Raw genomic sequence first — 22,907 nt, forward strand, 5'->3', positions numbered from 1 at the left:
TACTAAAGTTACTCTTTTAGTGAGGCAGGTGTGGTGGCTCACACCTGTAATACTAGCACTCTAGAAGATTGAGGCAAGCAGATCTCAAGTTTGAGCCCAGCCTGAGCCACTTCACAACTTAGTGAGACCGTCTTTCAAAATTTTAGGAAAAAAGGGGTGGGGCGGGAATGTAGATCAGTGAGAAAATCTGGGGTTTAGTCCCCAGTAGAGCCAAAACAACAATACCCACTACACACCCATTTTAAACACACACACACACACACACGGAACTCCCTAACTGGCTAAAAAATAGTGTGGTGATGTCTTCTTTAGCTTGGCCTGCTATGTCACAACAAAACAATAAGGACTTTGTAAATATTTTTTGAGAAGGATAACCATGAAACTGAAGAAGTAGAATGAAATCCCATCCATGAAAGAGATTAGCTGCCATTTTACTTTAATAGTTGTCATTAATCTCAAAAGAGGTTTCATTAAATTAAAAGAATAGATTTCCTACATGTCCAGCTTCTTTTTGATGTTTGCACTACTGACTGAAATTTGTTGGGCCCATTTTTATTATAAATATTAGTGAATATATGAATGACTGCTTGTGATGCTTTCTCCATTGTAGTTAACCACTTAACTATGAATAGGCAATCTTGAAATGATGGCTTTTCTTAGATTTCACAGTCAACTATTACCTGATTGCATTCGTATTTGTTTGGCTTTGCAAAGGTGTCAGTTCTCAACATTTGAACAATGTCAAGATTGGCTCAAGAGGCTGAACAATGCAATTCGACCACCTGCTAAAATAGAAGATCTCTTTTCGTTTGCATATCACGCTTGGTGCATGGAGGTGTACGCCAGTGAAAAAGAACAACATGGAGACCTGTGCAGACCAGGTAGGCCTTCTAAAATGTGCAGATGGCCAGGAACTTTATCAAGCTAAGCTGGAGGTACCCTTAATATGAAATGGGATGCCTTGCCCCTTATGTATTCGATCAGTGTATATTTTATGGCGCACCCAGCATGTGTCCATTCTTCTAATCATAATAGAACATGTTTCCTGCCTTCTAGAGGAATAAGAGAATACTAGATTTGGTATCACATCCTGCTAGACCTAAAAGCAATTATGAAAAAGTTCATAGGTATTGTGAAACCTTGAATGGAAGGGAGCTGTGAGTTTTTTTGTACATATTGGTGAAGGCTTTACATTAAAAGTGACATGTAGATTTTGGAGGTTGTATGGGAATTCATTGATAACAGGGAAAAGAACATTAGACAGTAGTGGCATTGACAGAAGTACACAGGTATGCTGACAGAGAATAGCAAAATGCAAAATGGTTTCTTGCTATCATGGAATTTGTTTTCAAATCATCATAATCACCTTTTCTGCCCATAGATGAAGAAACAGATCTAGAAAGACCAAGTGTCTTCGTCAACTTCAATTGTAGAGACCCCGAGCCTGTACTGAAATTCAGATTTTCTGACTCCTCATGTTGTCTTTGTCCTCTTCAATATCTTTCTTCCTCTGAAATGACTGACCAAGATTGTATTATTCCTTTGTATATAGTTTTCTATAAACTTTATGCTACCATAAATCAAATTTTGCTGGCCCAGCACTGCCTCTTCAATGTGTCAGGCTTAGAAATTGTGAGCTTGCTCTGAGTGACGTTTGAGACTCTGTGTGGTGTCTGTGTGGTGTCTGTGCGTGTGTGTGTGTGTGTGTGTGTGTGTGTGTGTGTGTGTGTTAGTTACTGAGGATTGTACCCAGGAGCTTGTGCATAACAGCAAGCACTGAATCACTGAGTTAAATTCCTAGCCCTTTTCTAGATAGGGTCTCACTACACTGCCCAGGCTGACTTTGAATTTTTGATCATCCTCCCTCAGCAGATTTTTTTCCTTAAATTTGTAATTTTAATCTAGAATCTTCAATCTTCTAAGTCAATCCTGAGTCATTTTAAACATTTAAAGCTAGTGTGTGTGTATAATCAGTTTGTTCCCTGTTCACTGATTAAAGCTTTTGGCTCAGATTATTTTGTTTAACTAAAATACTTACAACATAAGCATTATCTTATTTAAAAAGATGCTTTGATAAATACTTTTGTTTGGTCTTCATGAGCTCGTCAGATAGGCTAGGCTGGTGTGTCTATTTTAGGAACAAAACAAATAGAGGCTTGGGGTAAAGCCTGTTGCCAAAACCCAATGCTCGTAATTAAGAAGTAGATTTAAGAGCAGCCCTCACTTTCTGAGAATCAGGTCTATGGGGTTTTGTGGATATAGAGCTTGAAGAACAGAGGCATGTCCCCTGGTGGAGCCTCAGGAAAAGGCTCAGAATCCAAACTTCTTCCAAGCCTTTCCCAGTGGGTAAAACGTAAAGTCATCCACTAGAGCCCACACCAGCCTTGAAAATTTATGTGAGGGTACTTAAACCATCTCTCACTTTACTCTCTTACGTAACCATTGCCCCACTCCTCTTTTCTTTCCTGTTTTTCATCTTTTATTGAGATGCCATCACATTTTGAGTTTATTTTTCAGTTTGTGGCTCTTCTTAAGTTTTGGGTTTTTTGTTTTTTTTTTTTAAATAATAAAGTACTGTTTTAGTTACTTTTCTCTCATTGCTGAGGCAAAATGCCTGACACCAAAAGTTTATTTAGCTCACAGTTTGTAGAGGTTTCAGTCCATAATCAACTGGTTCCAGGCCAGGGTGGCACATGGCAGAGGGGCAACAGTTTATGGTGGTGGAAAATAGCTCAACAGCATCTTTCTGCCCCCTTTATCTTATTCAGACTACCAGGATTAGGGTGGTGCCAAACCAGTCACTCACATGTAGTGGTTTAGTAATCATATGTCCTTAATCACAGCATCACACATTCCAGATTCAGCTAACTCTGAAAAAGAAAGCCCCACCTCATCCACATGAGGCTTTGTGGGGCACATCTAAACATAAGCCATAACAAGTACAAGCAATGAAGTGCACAAATCTTACATATTTGCTGAGTTTTTAACAATTGTATCTTATATATTAATTTTTTAATCTCTGTCATCTCCTAGAAGAATTAAGGAGTTATCCTCAAGTTTAGGTTTGCATCTTGCTGCATTGTTAGATGAGAACTATAATGTATTTTAAGACCCCTAACTCCAAGAAGTATTCCCCAATTTTGGGTTGCCAGCCTTTAGTGAACAAGACTTGCTTTCTCCTATTATTTCACAATTGCAGCCTGAAAAGTCCTCATCTTTTAAGGGACTTTATTTTCTTGATAATTTTTATTATTTATTTTGTATTTAAGCCAACTCTTGGAGTATTACTAAGATATACCATGTGAAAGCTTTACTCTTATTTATGGGTGGCTTTGTCCTAAGGAGGAGGGTCCTGAGATCCTTCTCTGCCTGATGACATCTGATATTCTTTGGCCATCAGATCATGGAGTTAGCCAAAATACCCAGTGTCTTTTGGGGGGCAGCTTCTGTTTTTTCTGTTTGTTTGTTTTTGGGAGGCAGGGTCTTGCTATGTGGTTCAGGCTATCCTTGAACTCACTACTTAGCCCAGGCTGACCTCAAACTCCAGATGATCCTCCTGCCTCAGCTTCCCGAGTGCTGGGATTATAAGCACCACCATGCCCAGCTTTTTCAGCGGCTTTTGATACCTGGGGACATGGAAAGAATACTTGGACTCTCTAATGTTTAATTGAAAATAATACTAGGCAAGCCATTTATCCTTTCTGTACTTTGGTTTCCTTTGTTCTTCAGACTGGGAGATACATGTTCTTTCTGCCTAAACTGAACCAGGTATATCTTAAAGATCAAGTATGTTGATACATAGTACATTGTTCAATTCAGTAAATATTTGAGTGTCTCCTATGTGCCATGCTTATGAAAACTTCAGAAATTATACAACTAAAAGATAATGCTGCCATAACTGGTTGGCAGTTATGGTATGGTGGCATTGGTGGAAATTCTCTAATGATTGGTTGGAAATTCTCTATGATTAAAGGTTGCATTTTGTTTCTTCCCAAGATACACAGTTCACACTGGAGGTAATCTTCCTCTGCTCACAGGGAGTCTTAACTGTGTTTTAGTGACTTTGTTTGAATGTGTGTGTATGTGTGTCTTTTCCCTTTTATATGTTTTCACTGTGGAGTTACAGAGGTGGCATTTTTAAAGCCAGTTAACCTCGTTCTTCTGTCTCCACCCTGTAGTGCTGAATGTTAGTGATAGCTACAGTGTAACTCACCAAATAAGAGCATTCCAAACAATCACATTCTTGTAAGTCATCTTAAGGGTGAGACAGCAGTTGAAATATTTCAGAATGATGCTCTTGTATATTCTGCCCTACTACATGAGATCACAAACATAGATCCTGAGGAGTAGAAATCAGTCTTTAGCAGTTAATATAGCCTTTTATGGGTTCTGTTCCATGTACCCTGTTTAAAATGCGTCACAAGATGAAAATGGGAATATTACATCATTGCCTTGGTATTCATATAAATTTTAGTTAAGCCAACAATACTATGCTCTAGGTTTTAATCAGCTTTGGAAGAAGTCTCAACATTGCTACTGGAGTTCACTGGTGAAGTCTGCTGCAAAAGCCTTGCCAGGCTCTTGACTGCTGTCAGCTCCATCTTACATCGTAAATGAGGAGCAGACTCAAAAGCTCTAAGCTTCTGCTTGTGCCCTCAACTTCCTCAAATCCAGGTTCCTCATTACAGCTGGCTTCTGGGTGATGGCTCTGCACTAGAGCATTAGTCTGGAGTCCTGACAAATGACCAGGCAGTTTGGGCAGTTCAGCTGCTTGTTTAGCATTGAGCCTACCTCTCCTTAAGTACATCATGTTTATCCACAAACAGCCTATGACTCTAGATGTTTTCTAGGCTCGGGTACAGTCCAGGAAGTATAAGCCTTCAGGACTTACTGGCATCTGTGTGCATAGAAAAGAATTATTTTTCTCTTCGTATTTAAAAATCTGGAAGGGCTATTTCTCACTTTTCTCTGACTCTGGTCTGGTTTCTCATCTTTTTTTTTTTTTGGTACCAGGGATCAAACTCGGGTCCTTGCGCTTATGCAGCAAGCGGCAAAACCACTGAGCTAAATCCTTGGCCCTGCTTCCTCATCTTAATGGATATGAGTCTTATCTCTTCTATCCCAGGCCTATAACTGACATGTATAGTTGGCTTGAATACTCGGAATTAGCCAGGAAGCTAGATTTTGGAGGGGGGGAATTTTGTTTTTAGATTGCAGATTCACTTTGTAATTAATGATAGAGGGAGCTCATTTCTTTTTGTGTGTGTGTGTTTTGGGGTTTGTTTGTTTTGATACCAGAGATCGAACTCAGGACCTTGCACAGTGCCACTGAGCTAAATCCCTGGCCCGCTGGAGCTCATTTCTTTAAAAAGTTTTCATCCTCACTGAAAGGAAAATTGTTGGACTGTATGTAGCTATAGTACAAGAAAAACACTTAGGTGGTGTGCACCTGTAATCCCAGCAGTCTGGGAGGCCGAAGCCAGAGGATCACAAGTTCATAGGAACTTAACAAGACCCTGTCTGAAAACAAAAAAGGGCTGGAGATGTAGCTCAGTGTGAAGGCCCTGGGTTCAATTCCCAGAGCCCTCTCCTTACCCCCATACAAAAGAAATGCTAAGTGTTACAACAAACAGGAAGAATCAAAATGGAAATATAAAGCTAAAAAACCTTGTGGCTTCATATTTAAATTGGGATATTGCAGCATATCCAATATTGAATCACCTGAGACATGGCAGGCAGTTCTGAGATGGAAGGGAAATTCAGCAGTAGTTATATTTTGTGTTTGCTTTTCTGGCTAAATAGACATTAAGTGAAGCAAAAACAGTTTGCACAAATTTAGTTGACCATGTATGTGAAATCTGCTGCTCAGTTTTTTTGAAGCATTGGTTTTTAAACTGAAGGTTTGGCTCTTTTAGTGGGTCATGAAATAAAATTTTGAAGAAATGAATTAGAATAGGAAATATCAAGAGGCATTCACAGTAAGAGTGACGGTATGGGCGTCACAGTAAGAGTAAGGGTATCGTTTTGTGAATCCCTGTTGAGAAATAAATGCATTTTATGATGGAAAGTTTAATTATTATGAGTCATGATGGTCAGTTTCAAAGTTGGTGAAATCACTGCTTTAGAAGATTCAAAGATAAATTAAAGGTCCTTTTTAAGGAATTTGAAATAACAGATTTTCTCAGACTGCTACTTAGTATGTATTTCTCTGTGTGTGTAATTCAGAATTTTGTGCTCCAGATGATGGTTCTAAGCCTTTCTTTAGGTATTGGTTCTATGTAGTAAGTTACTGCTGGTGGCATTTGTAGTTTGTATCGTTATTTTTTTTTTTCCAGTGATTATTTTTAAAGCAAAAGATCCTTTTTAGGACATTTATGTGTTTATTCAAAGATAGTTACTAATGTAAAAGAGTGTTAATAAAAGTACTTTTGTAAGATTGTGAAGCTGTATAGGGAGGGAAGAGTACCTTTTTAGCTTTCTTTCATTAATGAACTTGGAAGTTGCTATAGTTTTGCAGCTTTTAGATTTTGATTTTAAGCAAAAGACTACCTGTTTAGTTTTTTTTGTTTTTTTAATGAATGAGCTTATATTTTTTTCTTTCTGTTTAGTATTCCTTTTTCTTTTTTCTTTTTTGTTTGTTTGTTTTGTTTTTTGAGGCAGGGTCTCCCTTTGTAGTTCACGCTAGCCCTGAACTCAGTATGTAGCCCAGGCTGGCCTCGAACTTGCAGCGATCCTCTGCCTCAGCCTCCCGAGTACTGGGATTACAGGCGTGAGCCACCTCAATTTAGTATTTTTGATGGTCAGTATTCCTGATAGTTTGTAGACAGATGACATTCTAATTTATCTGTCTTTTTCCTATTTGGAATCTTGGTACTTGCTTCCATAATTTTTTTCCAAATGGGCAGAATCAGCTATTTTTTCTTAAATCTCTGAACCTCATCTTCTTTTTTTCTTTTTTTTTTTTTTTGGTACCAGGGATCGAACTCGGGTCCTTGTGCTTGTGGGGCAGGTGGCAGAACCACTGACCTAAATCCCCAGCCCAGCCTCATCTTTTTATAGCTCCCCTTCAGAAAACATATCCTACTTACTAGCTTAAGCTCAAGAAAAGCAGTTTAAATGGGAAGTAGTTTTTCAGAATTGTTCTTCATTCAAGTAATTGCTATTTCTTACTCTATAGCTTCTCTCCTAGGGAGAGCAAAGCTTTGTATTTTGATCACCAAAGCAGTCTGTTTTGTGCTTTTATTTGTTGTGGTGGTTTCTTCCAGCCCCCACCAGCATTTATTTTACAAGCTGTAACACAAGGTCTGCTTAATGTTTTTGTTTTAATAAAATTACTTCCTAGGACTGGGTATATACCATTTTTAAGGAAGAAAGTAATTCAGATTTACTAACATTTAATTAGGTTCAGCCAAATTCATCAGCCAAATGTAGCTACTTGGGTGGATGTTCTTACAGATGCTCAGGACTTTACTTAGTTTGGATTTCCTGATATTCATAAGCACTGGCAGTTAGGTTTCCATGACCACTTTACCTATAGTTCTGTAATCTAAAAGGCTCTGAAAATCCTAAACGTCTTTCTTACCATATTTGGCAGCTTGATACCATCTGACCTGACAGGTATTTGTTGCTGTATTTATCCCACTTGTATATCACTGAAGAAGTATTAACACTTATTTAGTAGCCCCTGTTAAGTTTGAGCTAATATTATAATATGTACACCGTTTTACCTTTCTAAAATCCAAAAATCTCTCAAGTTCTGAAATCTGACCCAAAAGTTTTCAGATGAATAGATCCACATTACTACTCTTGATGATCTTGCTAATTTATTTCTTCACATGTATACTATTGGTCTGAGTGTAGAAGTAGTAAATTAGCCAGTGGAGTGATAAGAAAGACCATGAGTTTAGGGGGCAGAAAAATAGGCCATGATAACCTTTCTCTGTTTTGTCTTGTGTAAAAGAAGTTCAGTGAAGGTAGAGAGGTTAGATGAGATAACATAGTTCTTAATGAAGAATTAATTTTTTCCCTCTTTAGTTTTAGTCTGTAAGGGCTAACTACATGTTATTATTTATACAGTTCCTGCCTTTTTAATAAATAATGGAGCAAGGTAACCCTGCTTTTATTCCATCTGTTCTGCAAAGTAGTATTCGTTTCTTCCTTTCTGTCTCTGGTCCCTAGGAGAGCATGTAACGTCAAGGTTTAAGAATGAAGTGGAGCGGATGGGTTTTGATATGAACAATGCCTGGAGGATTTCCAACATCAATGAGAAATACAAGTGAGTTATATGGGTCCCTGTAGACTGTGTTTCATAGCCACTGCCTTTACAGAAACACCAATGCTCACGTGGTAGAACGTTTCAACCTACACTTTGTCTTTGAAATAGATAGAGTTTTACTTATTAGGTCTAAGTGTATGATCTTCAGAATACTTGTTGAACTTTCTGTTCCTACTGCTGTTGCTGGAGTAGAAAGTGATCCTTAACAGGATCCTGGAGTCTTCCTTTCTACCCACCTCTTAGCCTCTCTTCTTCCTGGTACATGTATTTACCTATAGGGAGGCAGTTTCCATTATTCTCATTACTACTTGTCAGCATATTAGTGTGATAAGATCAACGGTCTTATAAGAAGTGACAAAACACTTAGAAGCTAGTTTTTATGACTAATTTTGTTCCAGATTTTATGAAATAGACACACGCATTTCAATATGTTGATCTAAAACTAACTTCATAGTTATGATCGTATAACCATTAAATACTATTTATTGTAACCATTATTAAATATTTAATTAATGTATCCTACGTTTCCATGCAGCACTGTTCATTCATTGTCTTATGAGCTGTCTCAAATTATAGCCGTTTTCCTAGTCTGTTTATGGTGGGCCATCAGAGGATTTCATTTTTATTAGAAAAGCTACAGCTTATTACTATATGCAGCAACTCTTAACATGGAAGTTAAGAACTTGGGGTGTTGTAAGGAGTTAGGATTTGCAGACCCTAACTCCTTGTTCTCAGTGACAGGACAAAGCAAAGGAGGGTGAAGATTGGAGGAGGGAGAGGCTTCAGAGAGCCTGAGGCTACCACATGCTTTGCTAAGTGCAGGCCACTTTTCCTCCACTGGCTATTGCTTATCGACAAGTGAGCAGCTGATTCTTGCAGAGGGTTACTTGGAGTAGTGCAGTACCTGTGGAAGAGTGAACATATTCAGGAAATTGGAGGAGCAAAAAACTGAATTAAGCCAAGCTTGCTTAAGGAAAAAAAACCCCGATTAATATGAAATTTAAAAATAACTTCTTGCCTTGGAGTTGACTAGTTCCATTTCAAAACCAGTCTTGGGCATTGAAGAGTTCTTCCTACTACAAAGGAAGAATGAGATTCAAATCTACTTTTGAGTTAAAAAACAAAATGAAAGGATTTAGACTCATGCTTAAAGTATTAACCATGATCACTGTGACCTGGGTTATTTTTAGGAGTTCGTGGATAGGTGTTAGGAAGTTTACATAGCTTCTCTCAGTCATAGCCATTCTTTTGGATCAGTGACTTTTAAATTCCTGATACTTCATCTTCTGGAAATGGAGGACAGAGAGAAAGTTGGTGCAGTGTACTTACAACCTCCAATTCCTAAGCCAAGGTGTGGTGGTTTGGTGTTTTTGTTGTTTGTTTTTGAGACAGGGTCTCACTATTAATTAGCTCAGGCTGCCCTTGAACTCACTATGTAGCCTAGGCTGACCGCGAACTCATAGTGAACCTCCTGCCTTAGCCTCCCTAATGTTCAGATTACAGGCATGCACCACCACACCTGGCTTTAGTGTGTTTTTCTGCCTGTTCCTGTTTAATGCATTTGAAAGAGTAGGGCAGAGGGTGGTGGTGGTGGTAGAGGTGATTGAGTTTGTTTTTGGATTTGGATTAAAGGTCCCAATGCTTTCATTATTATAAAAAGAAGATGAAGTTACCCGTAGAGAGATTATTTTGTAAATAAAAATCTATGAGAAGTACAGGTTCCCAGGTCACCAACTTGACTAGCATGCAGGTAGCGTCTTCACTAAAGAAAAGAGAGCTTCTTCTCCAAGTATAGTTCTGTACATTTTATAGAAATTATAATTAATAGCTTATTCACCTTACTAACTTGGCTCAGTGGTACAGTGATCATGTATGCATATAGTCGAGCATGTGGTATTTCTTTTGTGTTCTCAGGCTGCTCTGTTTACCTATAATTAGGACAACGTGTTTGGTTCAGATCAAAGAATGACTTAATCTTAAGAGGTCTCTGGAAACTTGAAATTGTGAGTTTTGTCCTTCTTTACATGTTTCCCTTCAGCGGAAGCCTGGAAGAATAGGGGTCTGATGGGGCAACACAGGTTTTTGATTCTGTCATTGTACTGGGTGCTCATGTAGTTAGAAATGACCTATATATTTGTTATAACAGAGTTGCCATGGAAAATAAAGAGAAAATGCCCCTTTTCACCCTTTTTCATTGACAGTTTGCCAGATTCCCAAAAGGCAACATCAAGTAGAACAATCCAAGAGATCGTATCACTTGGAGATAGAATAGAGACCTGAAATACTTTCAGCAACCCATTTTGGTTTTGAGGAGACTTAAACTCAAATAATGCTTCCCATTGCCTTTTTTGTTGGTTTGCAGTGCTGAAGATTAAACCTAGGATCTCACACGTGCTAGACAAATGCCCTACCAGCTGAGCTGCCTCCCCAGCCACCCCCATTGCTTTTCAACTGGCTTTGTGATAGTATAATCAGTATCCCTATGCTGCCTCATCTAATGTCTCTCTCTCCTGTTTTTCTTCCCTCTCCTCCCTCCCCTCTTTACTTTCTTTTCCCTTTCCCCCTTTCTCATTTTTTCTATGTTAGGTTATGTGGTAGTTATCCACAAGAGCTCATAGTGCCTGCCTGGATCACTGACAAAGAACTAGAAAGTGTAGCAAGCTTCAGGTCATGGAAGCGCATCCCTGCTGTCGTCTACAGGTGAGTTTAAGTTTAAATCAGCTGGGCTGCTGCAACTGCCTGTTCACTGCATATGGTCAGCAGCTGCTAACCTGGGGAGAGAGAAGGTTCAGAGAACTTTCCAGGCAAGTCAGCACTTCCTTCAGGAATCCCCAAAGCTGCTCTTCTGATACACATCGATACTCACCATATCCAGAATACTCTTTGGTGGTTCATTTGACACTGACGTGGCTGGACTTGCAATTTCAAGTTCCTTCTTGCATTCATTCTGTGAGAAGATATGTGCTTACTGCATTTAGTTTTATATGTTATCAAAGCCTTTGTATTGAGAGAGAGGAGTCCTAGAACATGAGATCTGGGAGAATACAATTGAACCATCTGTGATTGTCTCTGTGGTTGACCTTTAGACATATTGAAAAACTCGGTTTTAAGAGGGAAATTTAGAAAAAAAGGCAAGGGCTGGGATGAGTAGAAAATTTCAGAGATCTCTGAGGAATGAATGCCAAGGGATGCAAGTTCTAGGAGGGGTTGGTAGAGTGGTAGGGGCGCAGGTTTTGGAGGCACAAACCTAAAATCTGTTCTGACACACCTTGCTGTGACACATGGAGTATATTTCCAAACTGATCCCAGTCTATTCCTAATGAATAGAATGGGAACCGTAGTTCTTACTTTGCGGATGTGCTGTGACACGTGAATGAGGGCCTATTAACAACCATTGTTTGGAGTCATTATATCCCTGAGGATTGTTTGTATCAGTTGTAAGACTGAGGGCCTTACCAAACGCTCCGAGGAGCTGACTATAGTGAAGCACACCCAGGAATCCCAGCGGTGCCTTCAGAATGTAAGACCAAGAGCCTTACCAAATGTTCCGAGGAGCTGACTGCAGCGAAGAACACCCGGGAAGGAACACACCGGACAAGTTGGAAAATAAAACAGACCTTTATTAGTCTGGCCAGACGGCACTCCCAAAGCAAAATAGCTTAGAGAGGCAACTGGCTCAGAGTCCAAGGCTGTTCTTATAGGGGGTTGAGGGGGAAGTTAACATATAGAATTAAAGAAAAGGGGACAAAGGTTAGTGGTTGATTGTCATGTATTGATGGTCAGCAGACATTTGCAGCTTGTTCTAAAAATTGTGGTGCCCGGAACATCAGTTCCGGGCAAACAAGGAGTTGAGTAGTTTACTTTGGGACTTTAGGTCTGTTACAGATTTTTGTCTAGTGTCCCAAAACTAACAAGCATCTTTATCCATTAACTCACATTTAATCACAATGGGGCTGGAGAAAAGGAACAAAGGTTATGCAGTCCCACACAGTCACTATCTCAGTTCTTACAGAATCATATTAAATTTTTAGGACGTCACTATTATCACCTTGTAATGTTAACAATCTTCATTTTTCTAATGTGCAGACTTTCTTGATTCTCTTTGAATTAGCTGAAACCACTGACTTAGTTAGAAATTCTTTGATGCCAGGAGGTATTCCCCTGAAATACTGAGGTTGTAGGAAGGGACTGGAGGCAACTAGTTAATTCATTTAGTCAACTGAAGGCAAATTCTAATGCCCACTTTGAATCGCTAGAGATGGGAAGATATTTGTTCTGGCCCAGTGGAACCCATTAAATTCACAATTTCAGTTTACATCACTCTGATTTTTCAGATACTCCTAGAAAAGTAGGTCATCAAATTTACCTGTCACTCAAGTGGTAAGGATGACATGGGAATTAGACAGCAGTGAAAGGTAATGGAATTTATGAGTCTTATCAGTGATCAGCCCCAATAGAATAGGAAAGGTGGCCAGCTGCTGTTCTGGCCCACAGCTGTGTTAGCTCAGCAGCCTGGTATATGTTGGGCTTGAAGGCGTTGAGCATACAGGCAGGACTGGGGGGACAGATACTCTCATTTTCCAAGTAAGAGGCTTTTGGCAAATTTTCCTTTTTGGCAGAGAAGCCTAAGTGTGCTAGTTGAAGAAATGCTTGTTAAAACGCAATACAAATGAGATGCCTTTTTTTTCTTCTCTTAAATTTATTTTAGAGGGCATTAATTAGCCCTAGGGTTTTTTCTTCTTATAGAGATCCTAGAGCATATACATAAGTGAAAATTTTTATTTACAATTTTTTCCAGAAAATGAAGATTATTGGTATAGTCCAATAATCTGGAACTGGTCTCTGATTCAGAATAAGTGTCTTGTATTTCTGAGCTCCAGCCTGGGTATTATTTATGAGTTTTTTAAGGGGTATGTTGAAGAATGTTTGAAACACTCCACTCTCTGCTTTGGCAGCCTAGGTGGCAGGATACCTCTGAATCTGACATTAATTTACTGAGTTTAGTTGACTGTACTGCATTAATGATTCCTGAGGTTGCTAGCAGCAGTTACTTGACAGCACCATGCTGAACCAGCCAGCGCCTGAGTAGGCCCTTCTCCCACTGTGATGAGAGAACATTTAATTGGATTTATAATTGAAAACAGATTTCTCTATCATGGCAAGATGGTGAGAATGGCACCCATCTGTAGTGCAATTTGCATCAACCCCCTTTATGCATGTGGTGATTATTAGAAATTCCTACTCATATAAGGAGCATGCCTAATTTCTAAGGTATAGATTGTTAAAACCATTCATTGCCCTAGGTGGGCTTATCCTTTGGGCAAAGATCTTAAGTTTTCCTGATTCTCCTGTTAAAATGATAGAAATGCTGTTTAGTGACTTTTAACTACTGTGTAGTGCTTATGTTTCATGCAGTCTAATTTAGAGGAGTCCAGTTGAAATCTAAGTATTATAAAGGCCAGTGGTCTTTAAAACCCAAGACCCAAGCTAAAGAGTGCCATCTACTGTTCTTGTTGACAGTGCTGGAAAGCACTGCAGGGGAAGAAGATGCTTGAGAAAAGGCCCAGCCTGCTTTTTCTGGGAAGACTTGGTGTTTCAGCTCAGTGGTTACCTAAGTACGTGTTACTTGCAAGTAGGCATATTAAAAATCAGTGAGATTTTATGTCCATATTGTCCTCATGCAGCATGTGAGCCACTTGAACCTGTTGGCATTATATAAGTACTTTGAGCTACTTGTCTCCCCAAGTGAGGGAGAATTTAAGAACTTTAAGCAAACAGATTGTCCAGTGGGATTTGATTATTGCCAAATTTAATTTATTGCTTGTGAACTTTAGGATTAAAAACAAGTCTTTCTTACATTGTTCCCTGAAGAAGACTTAGATTCAGTAGTATTTTTTTATTTAAACTATGTTCATTTGTGTGTTTTAAAAGAATTTTAAAGGAAAGGGAGACATAAACATTTTCTCCTGAGATATGGAGTTGTGGGTCATTTACCCATGTTTTTATAAGTTTGTAGTGAACCGATTACTTTTACAACTTAAAAAAGCCTTATTGAGATATGCCACATATAATTTACTCCTTTTAAGTATACAACTCAGTGACTTTTTAGTGTACTGTTTTCAGAGTGTACAGCCATCACTATAATCAATTTTAGTACATTTTCATCATCTAAAAAAGAAATCCCATATCCAGTAGCAGTCCCTCCTCACTACTTCTCACCAATCTTCCTAGCCCCAGGTAACCAGTAACCCATAATCTACTTTCTGTCTCTGTAGATTTGCCTATTCTGAACACTTCACATAAATGGAACCGTACAATATGTAGCCCTTTGTGACTGGTCTATTTAGTGTGACATGTTCAGCATTCATCAGTGTTGTGGCATGTATCAGAACTTTATTCCTTTCTATTGCTAAATAATTTTTCTAACTTTGAAATTGCTTAAAATTGCCTAATTAGGAAACACTTGAGGTTTTAATAACACCTTGAAGTAGACTATGAGTATGATTTCTGCTCTTGAAAAAGGATCTCATCAGAGTATGGCTTACTGAGATTGCTGGGTTTTTTCCCATTTAAGAGCCTGAGGAAAGATAGTTGGCTCTTTGAGCTGTCTGCCTATAAGAGCAGTTTGTGACTCATGAAATCTCAGGAGATTTTGTAAAGCAATCTACTGTGGGCCAGGTAAATGTTTCAGTCCCATCAGTGGGATCTGTGTGAAAAGAATCTTCAAGCCAGGCAAGAATATACTATTGTTGCAATCATAAGTCATTGAGACAACACATTTTTCTCTACTTCAGCATCTTTTGTGCCAGATTATTTAGGATCTGTGTCAGAAAAGGGAATTAGTCCTTCATTATTGTGTAGTGAAATTAGTGTAGATTTTTTTAACCTTAATCTCCACACTATTCAGATATTTAAATTATAAATATTAACTTGTTTTGTCAAAGAGTATGCATTTATCATCTTGTTGGTAACCTTATAGAGGCCTCTCTGATGGTATGATAGTTCAGAAAGATGCATATAGCATTTGTTGTTACTGTTGGTATATAAGATTATTGCCTTCTTTAATGCTGAGAGGACTTGAAGCTAACTCAGTATTTTGGAGCCAGGCTGTTTATTAAGGTGCTTAAAATCTACTACTTTTTTGTAATAGTACAGAATATCTGAATTGGAGCCCCTTGAGTGATGCAGTTGCTGCCTCTTGTTCCTCACACAGACACCAGAACAATGGAGCTGTTATTGCCCGCTGTGGACAGCCAGAGGTCAGCTGGTGGGGCTGGCGAAATGCAGATGATGAACACCTGGTACAGTCAGTAGCCAAAGCATGTGCTTCTGACTCCCGATCAAGTGGCAGCAAACTGTCAGCTAGAAACAGTTCTCGGGACTTTCCCAGTGCGGGAGACCTTTCTGATGTGGAATTTGGTAAGGTGCTCCCTAGATTCATGGCGCTAGTCATTATAGTGTCTGAGGACCTTTTCTTGAAATGGCCTTTTCTTAGAAAATACAAGTCATTTTATAGAAGAGAGAGACTCTGATGGGTTTGAGAAGTCATGGCTCTTGGCAAAGAACTAGAAGGCCCTTTGTTTTCAACTTTGTTTAAGAGCCTAGAGTGTTTTTCTTCTTCACCAGTGTGACAAGAATAGAGTACATGTTTGGTGGGGACTTGAATTGTCTGCAGTCCATGGAAGGAGATATCAGGCTTGGTGAAAGGACTACAAGCATGGAAATCACATGTAGGATATTGAGCTATATAGTTCTCCATGTGTGCTACAGGAGTTGGTTTTGGAAAATAAATTCTCATCAGCTTTTAATAAGGCAAAAGAGAAAATAGAAGCCCTGCATATTAATGATCTGGTTAGGAATTTTTTTACTTGAGTGTTGGGGGGGACACTATAATGACCTTCTGGTTCTAATTTTTACAGTTCTTGGAGAAACAGGCTCATTTAGTTTTTATCCCTTTCCTGATATCCCTAGATTCTTCTCTATCAAATGCTTCAGGAGCAGAGAGCTTATCTATCCAGCCACAGAAACTTTTGATCTTGGATGCACGCTCCTATGCAGCAGCTGTAGCAAACAGAGCCAAAGGAGGAGGCTGCGAATGCCCAGGTGAGATGTTTGGTGCTTTACCCTCTGATACTGGACTCCTTGTGAGTCCAGCGCATGCTCAACTGGGACTTAGCCCTCAATTTGAAATGAACGACAAGCCATATTCTTCACCCTGTCTTGAGACAGCCAGGATTCTTAATAGTGTGTGTTCTTTTTCAGTCAGAAATGGAGGAGGAGGTACAGTGAAGCCAAATCTTCCTTCCTTCTGCCAGCCTTTAGGTGATAATGTTGAATGCAAATCTTCTTCCATAATGCTTCTTTAGTGGCTCAATTTCTCAGCCTTCTGAAAGTGGGTATGCTCATCTCTGGCCTCCAAGCAAACTCCTCACAGGGCTTCTCCTTAGAAAATCTGGTATGATAATCAAAGCAGTAAATACCGAATTCCAGTAAGATGCCCCTGTCCTAACCTATAATGCCTCTGTTTGAATGCTGACTTCCTCAGGGCAGGACCCCCTCAGTGGCAGTTGTGTGCTGATGGTGCAGATAGAGGCACACAGCTCTTCATTCGAATTTAAACTGAGCTAGAAATTGAAAGCAGCTGTACCAAGGTGAAATTTGAATGCCTAAAGACATTGTTCTGCCAAATTCTTTTCAAAGCAATTCCAGAATCACAAGTTAGATGAGGCCCGGGAAGTAAACCTGGAGTCAAATGGAAGTTTACAGGCCTTTCTTTTTAAAAATGACAGCTTATTTTGTGTGAGTACCTTCTTTATAGATCTAACCTTCCTTTTTCACCCTTTTCACAAAGATGGCTAAAATTCAAGGACTGTTTTCCTCTTAGAATAAAGCACTGGGATAATGGCCATCAGAACATTGCAGTTTCATTAGTCAGCAACTGCAATGGGTTTGCTTTAAAGCCACTTTGCTTCTTTTAAATTTGGCCATGTGGACTTTAAATTCAACATATTTGCATTCTCTTTATTATTATTTTCTCCAGAGTATTACCCGAACTGTGAAGTTGTTTTTATGGGAATGGCAAACATTCATTCTATTCGGAGGAGTTTTCAGTCTCTGCGATTGCTGTGTACACAGATGCCAGATCCGGGAAAGTAAGACCTTGGCCTTGGCTTTAATTTTGCATTGCTCTTTTTTAAATAAGGAGTTTGGAGGTATCTTCTGTTTCTGGGTGACCGTCAGTTATACTCTCAGTTTCTGCAGATCATATTCCTGGTTCAGGAGCTGGGAGAACAATCCAGCCCTCCGAAATATTTTTAAATAATGCAGTGCAGAACAAACTCATCTCTTTTGAAAACAGAAGCATTGTTTTCTTATTTTTTCTTGAGACCTCTTCATTTTCTTTTTCTTTTTCTTTTTTTTTTTTGGTACTGGAGATTGAACTCAGGTCCTTGTGCTTGTGCAGCAGACAGCGAAACCACTGAGCTAAATCCCCAGCCCCTGGCCTTCATTTTCTATCAAATTGTTTTCAGCCCAAAGAAATTTAATTCTTTGGTTTCTGAAGTCACACTTGCCTACTGTGAACACTGAGGTGTTTTACCATGAATTCACAATTTACTCTTCATGTTTTAAAAGGGTTAAACTTGTCATTAGTTCCTTTTACGTCTGATTTCAATTTCTGAATTAGTCTCTTATTTACTAAGAACATTATCATTATTTTTATTGCTTACTAAAGATGAATGGTTAGCATTTAATGAGGATAGTAAAGTAGTACCCCCTGCAAGGATACTTTTTGAAACAAGATAAATTAGGAGCATTGCTCTGTAAAACAGATATAGACAGATAAATATTTAAAAGCCCCTGTTTTGCTATTTTGGGAAATCTGAGATAGTGCCAGAGAAGACAAGACTTCTTTTTTCTTGTGTTTGCACTGAAGCTTGTAGTTGTTTTCTTGGGTCCTGTACAGCAGATAATCACAAACACGTCAAATTTTGCTTCATTTCTTTATTGGATTTATTAAATCAAGTGCTGCTTGAACCACTTGTACTGACTCTTTGCTTGCTGCAAATGACAAAATTCATTGCAATTGCAATCAGCCCTGAGGGTGAAGCAGTGTCCTTTGGGAGAGAGCCTGACCGAGAAATGAGTTCACTACTTTCCTTTGGGATTAGCTGTTTGCATCTGATTTGCAATTCTAGGGCCGAGTGAGCAGCACCCTCTTTCTTAATAGAGCATAGAAAGAGGCTGGTTTAGGACCCAGGAAACTTGCCAAGAACCTGTGTGACCTTGGTCAAATGGCTTAATTACTGTGGGTCCCAGTTTTTCTGTTTGTAAAATACAAAAGGATCAACATTACATGATCTCTAATATCTTCTGTATACTAAAATTTGTTTGAAAGCTATTTTTTGCTGGATGTGGTAGCACATACCTATAATTCTAGCTTTTGGGAGGCTGTGGCAGTATTACTGTGAGTTCGAGGCCAGCCTGAACTGCATAGCAAGACCCTGTATGTATAGATAGATAGATAGATAGATAGATAGATAGATAGATAGATAAAATTTTAGAAAATAAAAGCTATTTTTTGAATTCAAGAGTCAAAAAGCATGTTAATTAGCCCTCACCATATCCAAATGAATGTCTGGGGGGCTTTGTTAAGGTTATGCTTTGTATTTGCAGCAGATCATAATACACTATTAAAGCCTATCTTGTGGATAAAAAGAAGCTGTAGCAGTGATGGGGATGGCTCCAACTGCAGGAAGTATAAGCACCTCCCTTCATGTCTATTTCAGGCTGTAAAGGGCTAGGGGGGTAGTGTGCTTCTGCTCCAGCTTAAAAGCAACATAAGGATGTGCAGTCTCACAGCATCTTTTAAGCTGGCGTATTTATCTCTTAGTCATGGATGGCACCAACTGGTATTTCAGTCAAATTATTTCCCCATTCTATTTGGAGGAGGGGCTGGGAGGTAATTTTTGCTCTTAAGCCTTATCTTTTGGGTTCTTTCAAAACTGTGAGGAATGACAACAAACAGTTGACCCATCAGGAAAACATGTTTCTTGGGTACCTACTGAGAGATAGAAAGTCTTTTACAGAGATTTCAAATTCATTAAACAGTGGTACTTCTTGTACCACTGAGCTCGGAGGAATGGAGGACAGAGAAATTGTGTCAGGCCTCTTGAGGCACAGTATGGTTGGTATACAGGCTAATCTGTATGAAACCAGTGATTATGCACCATATTCTGTTGTCTGCTTGCCTGGCTAGGAAGACACTCCCCCTTAGACTCTTCTAAAAATTCACAGCCATTCCCTCAAGGTTTAGTAGATTTATGGCCTTGTCCAGTAGGCCTAGTCTTGGCAAAGCCTCAGAAACCCTGAGAAAAATATTAGTTCCTGCTTCTAAATCAGTGTCTGAAGGGCTAGATTTTTGGTCTTAACTACACACCTGACTGGATTTGGGGAAAAAAAAAATCACAACTCATTTTTGGGAAACAGGAACAAGGAGAAGCACTAGAAGCAAAATGGCAACACAGTTGAAAAGAAACCAAGTTTGTCAGTTTGTGATTACTTCCAAGCAGTAATTCTTGTTATCTGATGTTTGAAAAGGCCTTTTGAAAAAAGTACCTCTAGTTCCTTGCTGAATCCAGTCTGGGTTATGCTACAACATTACTGTGTGCCCATCACTATACTAACTTACATGAGTCTGATTCATCTTGTTGGACCCATCCAGTTTTAGTCAGTACATGTTCAAGACTTTTGAACAATGATAGGTGTTAGGGTATGGGTAATAGTGATGTTTCTACCATTGTTGCATGTGGCACCCAGCTTGTTAAAGTTTTCCTTACTTTTTTTTTGAGAACTTATTGCTGGTTGTTAAATATCTTCTATTTTACATCTCAGATGTGGCTCTCAGAAGATTCCAGAAAAAGCTACTTTTCTTATACTGTATACCTGCCTACCATGAACTAAAAAATATTAAATATTAATCTTCCCTGGGAAATTTTCCATTAAGATGTCAGAACCAAAAGTGGTTGCATTAGTTGTTCCTTTAAAAAAATTTTTTTTTCTTTTTAAGACAAGCTGTTTCTATGTAGTTCAAACTGGCCTTGAACTTACTGTGTAGCCCACGCTGGCCTCAAACTCAAAGCGATCATCCTGCCTCACCCCTCCCAGGTGCTGTGATTACAGGTGTGCACCACCATGCCCAGCTTTGACTGTGCTTTGTAAATGGAGATTTTCTTTTCTTTCTCTTTTTCTTTTTTTTTTTAAAGATTTTCTTTTCTTTTGGTAGTACTATGTTTGGAGAGGAAAATTTGAGGGAATTACTTTTTAATTTGACAGCTATTGAATAAAATCCAATAAATCACTTTAAAAACCCAGGGTTTCCTTATCTGTTTGTTTTTTATAGTTGGCTTTCAGCTCTTGAAAGTACAAAATGGCTCCATCATCTGTCTGTTCTTCTGAAATCAGCACTTTTGGTGGTGCATGCTGTGAATCGTGATCAGCGGCCAGTGTTAGTACATTGTTCAGATGGCTGGGACCGAACCCCCCAGATTGTGGCGTTGTCTAAGCTCCTACTAGACCCTTATTACCGAACCATAGAGGTGAGTGTATCTACAGAATGGGAGTTGGTACTTCAGGATAAGTGGGAGAAACTTCTCTGCAGATTTTATGGTCAGTTTTGGGTATGATTGGGTCTAAAATTTAAGATAAAATTTCTGTGTTCCTAATCATTCTTCCTTTACCTCAAGGCACGTCATAGTGGTGCTCACCTCAGTTCTTGTAAGCCTCTTAAAATGGTACAGATTATAGGTAACAAGGCATTGAAAATAGACGTTTTCCCTCATAGCCTATCTACTTGGAAAACTTTTGGAAAGTCCCAGGAAAATGGGACTTCTATAAAATGATTTTGGTATTCATATGATAATGGGTCTAGATATTACCTGAGTGTTCTGGGGAGAAGGAGCCCTACTTTGCAATAACCACCCATTGAGTTGGGTTAAGGATTTGAAGATGTGAGAATAAACCATAACACATTTAAAATATATATGAACATTTGTAAAATCTGGGTGGGAAGGATTTTATAAACATGACTTTGTAAATGTAATACCAAAAATAAAAATTGCAAAATAAAAGGGGTGGGGGGACATGTAGCTTTTATATAGTGAATGAATGAGGCAAAAAATATAAAAATACACTCAAGAAAGACTTAGATGGGTACACAGTATGCTTCCATAAATATAGAATACAGTTCAAGGAATTGGGAAATTTCACTAAGTGTGTGTCTCATCAGGGAGAGAACTTTCAGCTGTGGGTCTGGGCTAGACGCACTTACTGGGAAGCTAGGAAAGGGGGTTGCTGTAGGTGACACCAGGCTCAGGACTGTCACAGTTTTGGATAGTCCAGCACAAATGGTCTCTCCTGGGTGCTTCCCTACAGGGTTTCCAGGTCCTTGTGGAGATGGAGTGGCTGGATTTTGGTCATAAGTTTGCTGACCGGTGTGGTCATGGGGAGAACTCGGACGATCTAAATGAGCGTTGCCCAGTGTTTCTGCAGTGGCTTGACTGCGTTCATCAGCTTCAGAGGCAATTTCCTTGCTCTTTTGAGTTCAATGAAGCATTCCTTGTGAGTTTGAGCTTGCGAATTCTACATTTTGGGAACCAACTAGTTTTGAGAGGATGTCAATACAAGTGTTTGTGGGCTAATTTTGACATGAAACTGTGCAGCCTTTTTAGAATTTAATAGAGGAGTGTTTGTTTTCTCCTGTTTTAATCTAAAACAGTAGTAGTAAGTAGGCAGTTGTTCAGTGAATCCAGTTTTGCCTTGTGCAGATCTTGAGTTGTTTTAAACTTACCTTTTAAAAGGGATGATAGAAACCTTAAATAGTAGTTAGAAATAGAAGTAATCAGAATGTCTTGTCCTCCCTCCCCGTACATTTACCAAACTTCCTATATCTCCCCCACATTCTGCTCCCTTTCATTTGATAAAAGATGCACTGCCGTTGTCCTTTCTTTCTTTCTTTTTTTTTTGGTACCGGGGATCAAACTCCAGACCTTCAGCTTGCAAGGCAGGCTGTAGAACCACTGAGCTAAATCCCCGGCCCATGCCTTTATCCTTTCTTATCTGCTCTACTGCCTAGATCCAGCATTTCTCCTTCCTGCCTTCTGCATCAGCATGTTTCCCTACAAGGTCACAGTGATCAGCATATAAACATGGCCTAGTATCCCACATCATTTCAAAACCCTTTCTTTGTCCTGCTTTCTCTCTGTCATTCCATTTCTCTGATTTCCTTTATAACAGAGCTCTTTGAGTCTTCTATACTTGATATTCAAATTCCTCTCTTTTTCTCTTAAACCCACTTGAGTCAGGCATTCACCATGCCATTTTGCCAAAGCTGCTTTTGTTAAAGTGACCAGCAATTTTCATCTTGCTAATCCAGTGATCAGTGCTCAGTTTTCATCTCTTTAATCCATTATTGTCATTTGACAATTCAACTCCTTTCATGAAATGCTTTCTTCAGTTGACTTCTAGCATTTAGCATTCTTAGTTCTTCTCTTAGCTCCTTGGCTAATTCTTTATCTCCTTTGCTAGTTCCTCTTGGTTTCTTAAGTTGTGATTATTGGAATGCCCCAGGATTCAG

The 22,907-nt window shown here is 39.1% G+C and overlaps 1 protein-coding gene across 6 annotated transcripts in view; it reads left to right on the top strand.

Moving 5' to 3' along the window:
• The window catches only part of Mtmr3 (myotubularin related protein 3), a 142,271-nt gene that overhangs the window by 104,921 nt on the left and 14,443 nt on the right, over nucleotides 1-22,907 (top strand). For all 6 annotated transcript variants that reach the window (XM_021257182.2, XM_021257181.2, XM_087198146.1 and 3 more), the window contains 8 exons: nucleotides 715-881; nucleotides 8,179-8,275; nucleotides 10,862-10,975; nucleotides 15,489-15,694; nucleotides 16,247-16,378; nucleotides 17,316-17,427; nucleotides 20,676-20,871; nucleotides 21,707-21,892. In XM_021257182.2, coding sequence (XP_021112841.1) covers nucleotides 715-881; nucleotides 8,179-8,275; nucleotides 10,862-10,975; nucleotides 15,489-15,694; nucleotides 16,247-16,378; nucleotides 17,316-17,427; nucleotides 20,676-20,871; nucleotides 21,707-21,892 — 1,210 coding nt within the window. The remainder of the gene's footprint in view (nucleotides 1-714; nucleotides 882-8,178; nucleotides 8,276-10,861; nucleotides 10,976-15,488; nucleotides 15,695-16,246; nucleotides 16,379-17,315; nucleotides 17,428-20,675; nucleotides 20,872-21,706; nucleotides 21,893-22,907) is intronic.

Source organism: Heterocephalus glaber, unplaced genomic scaffold, assembly GCF_053883595.1.
Source record: "Heterocephalus glaber isolate CG9 unplaced genomic scaffold, H.glaber_assembly_v1.0 deba00001687, whole genome shotgun sequence".
Classification (NCBI taxonomy): Eukaryota; Metazoa; Chordata; class Mammalia; order Rodentia; family Bathyergidae; genus Heterocephalus; species Heterocephalus glaber.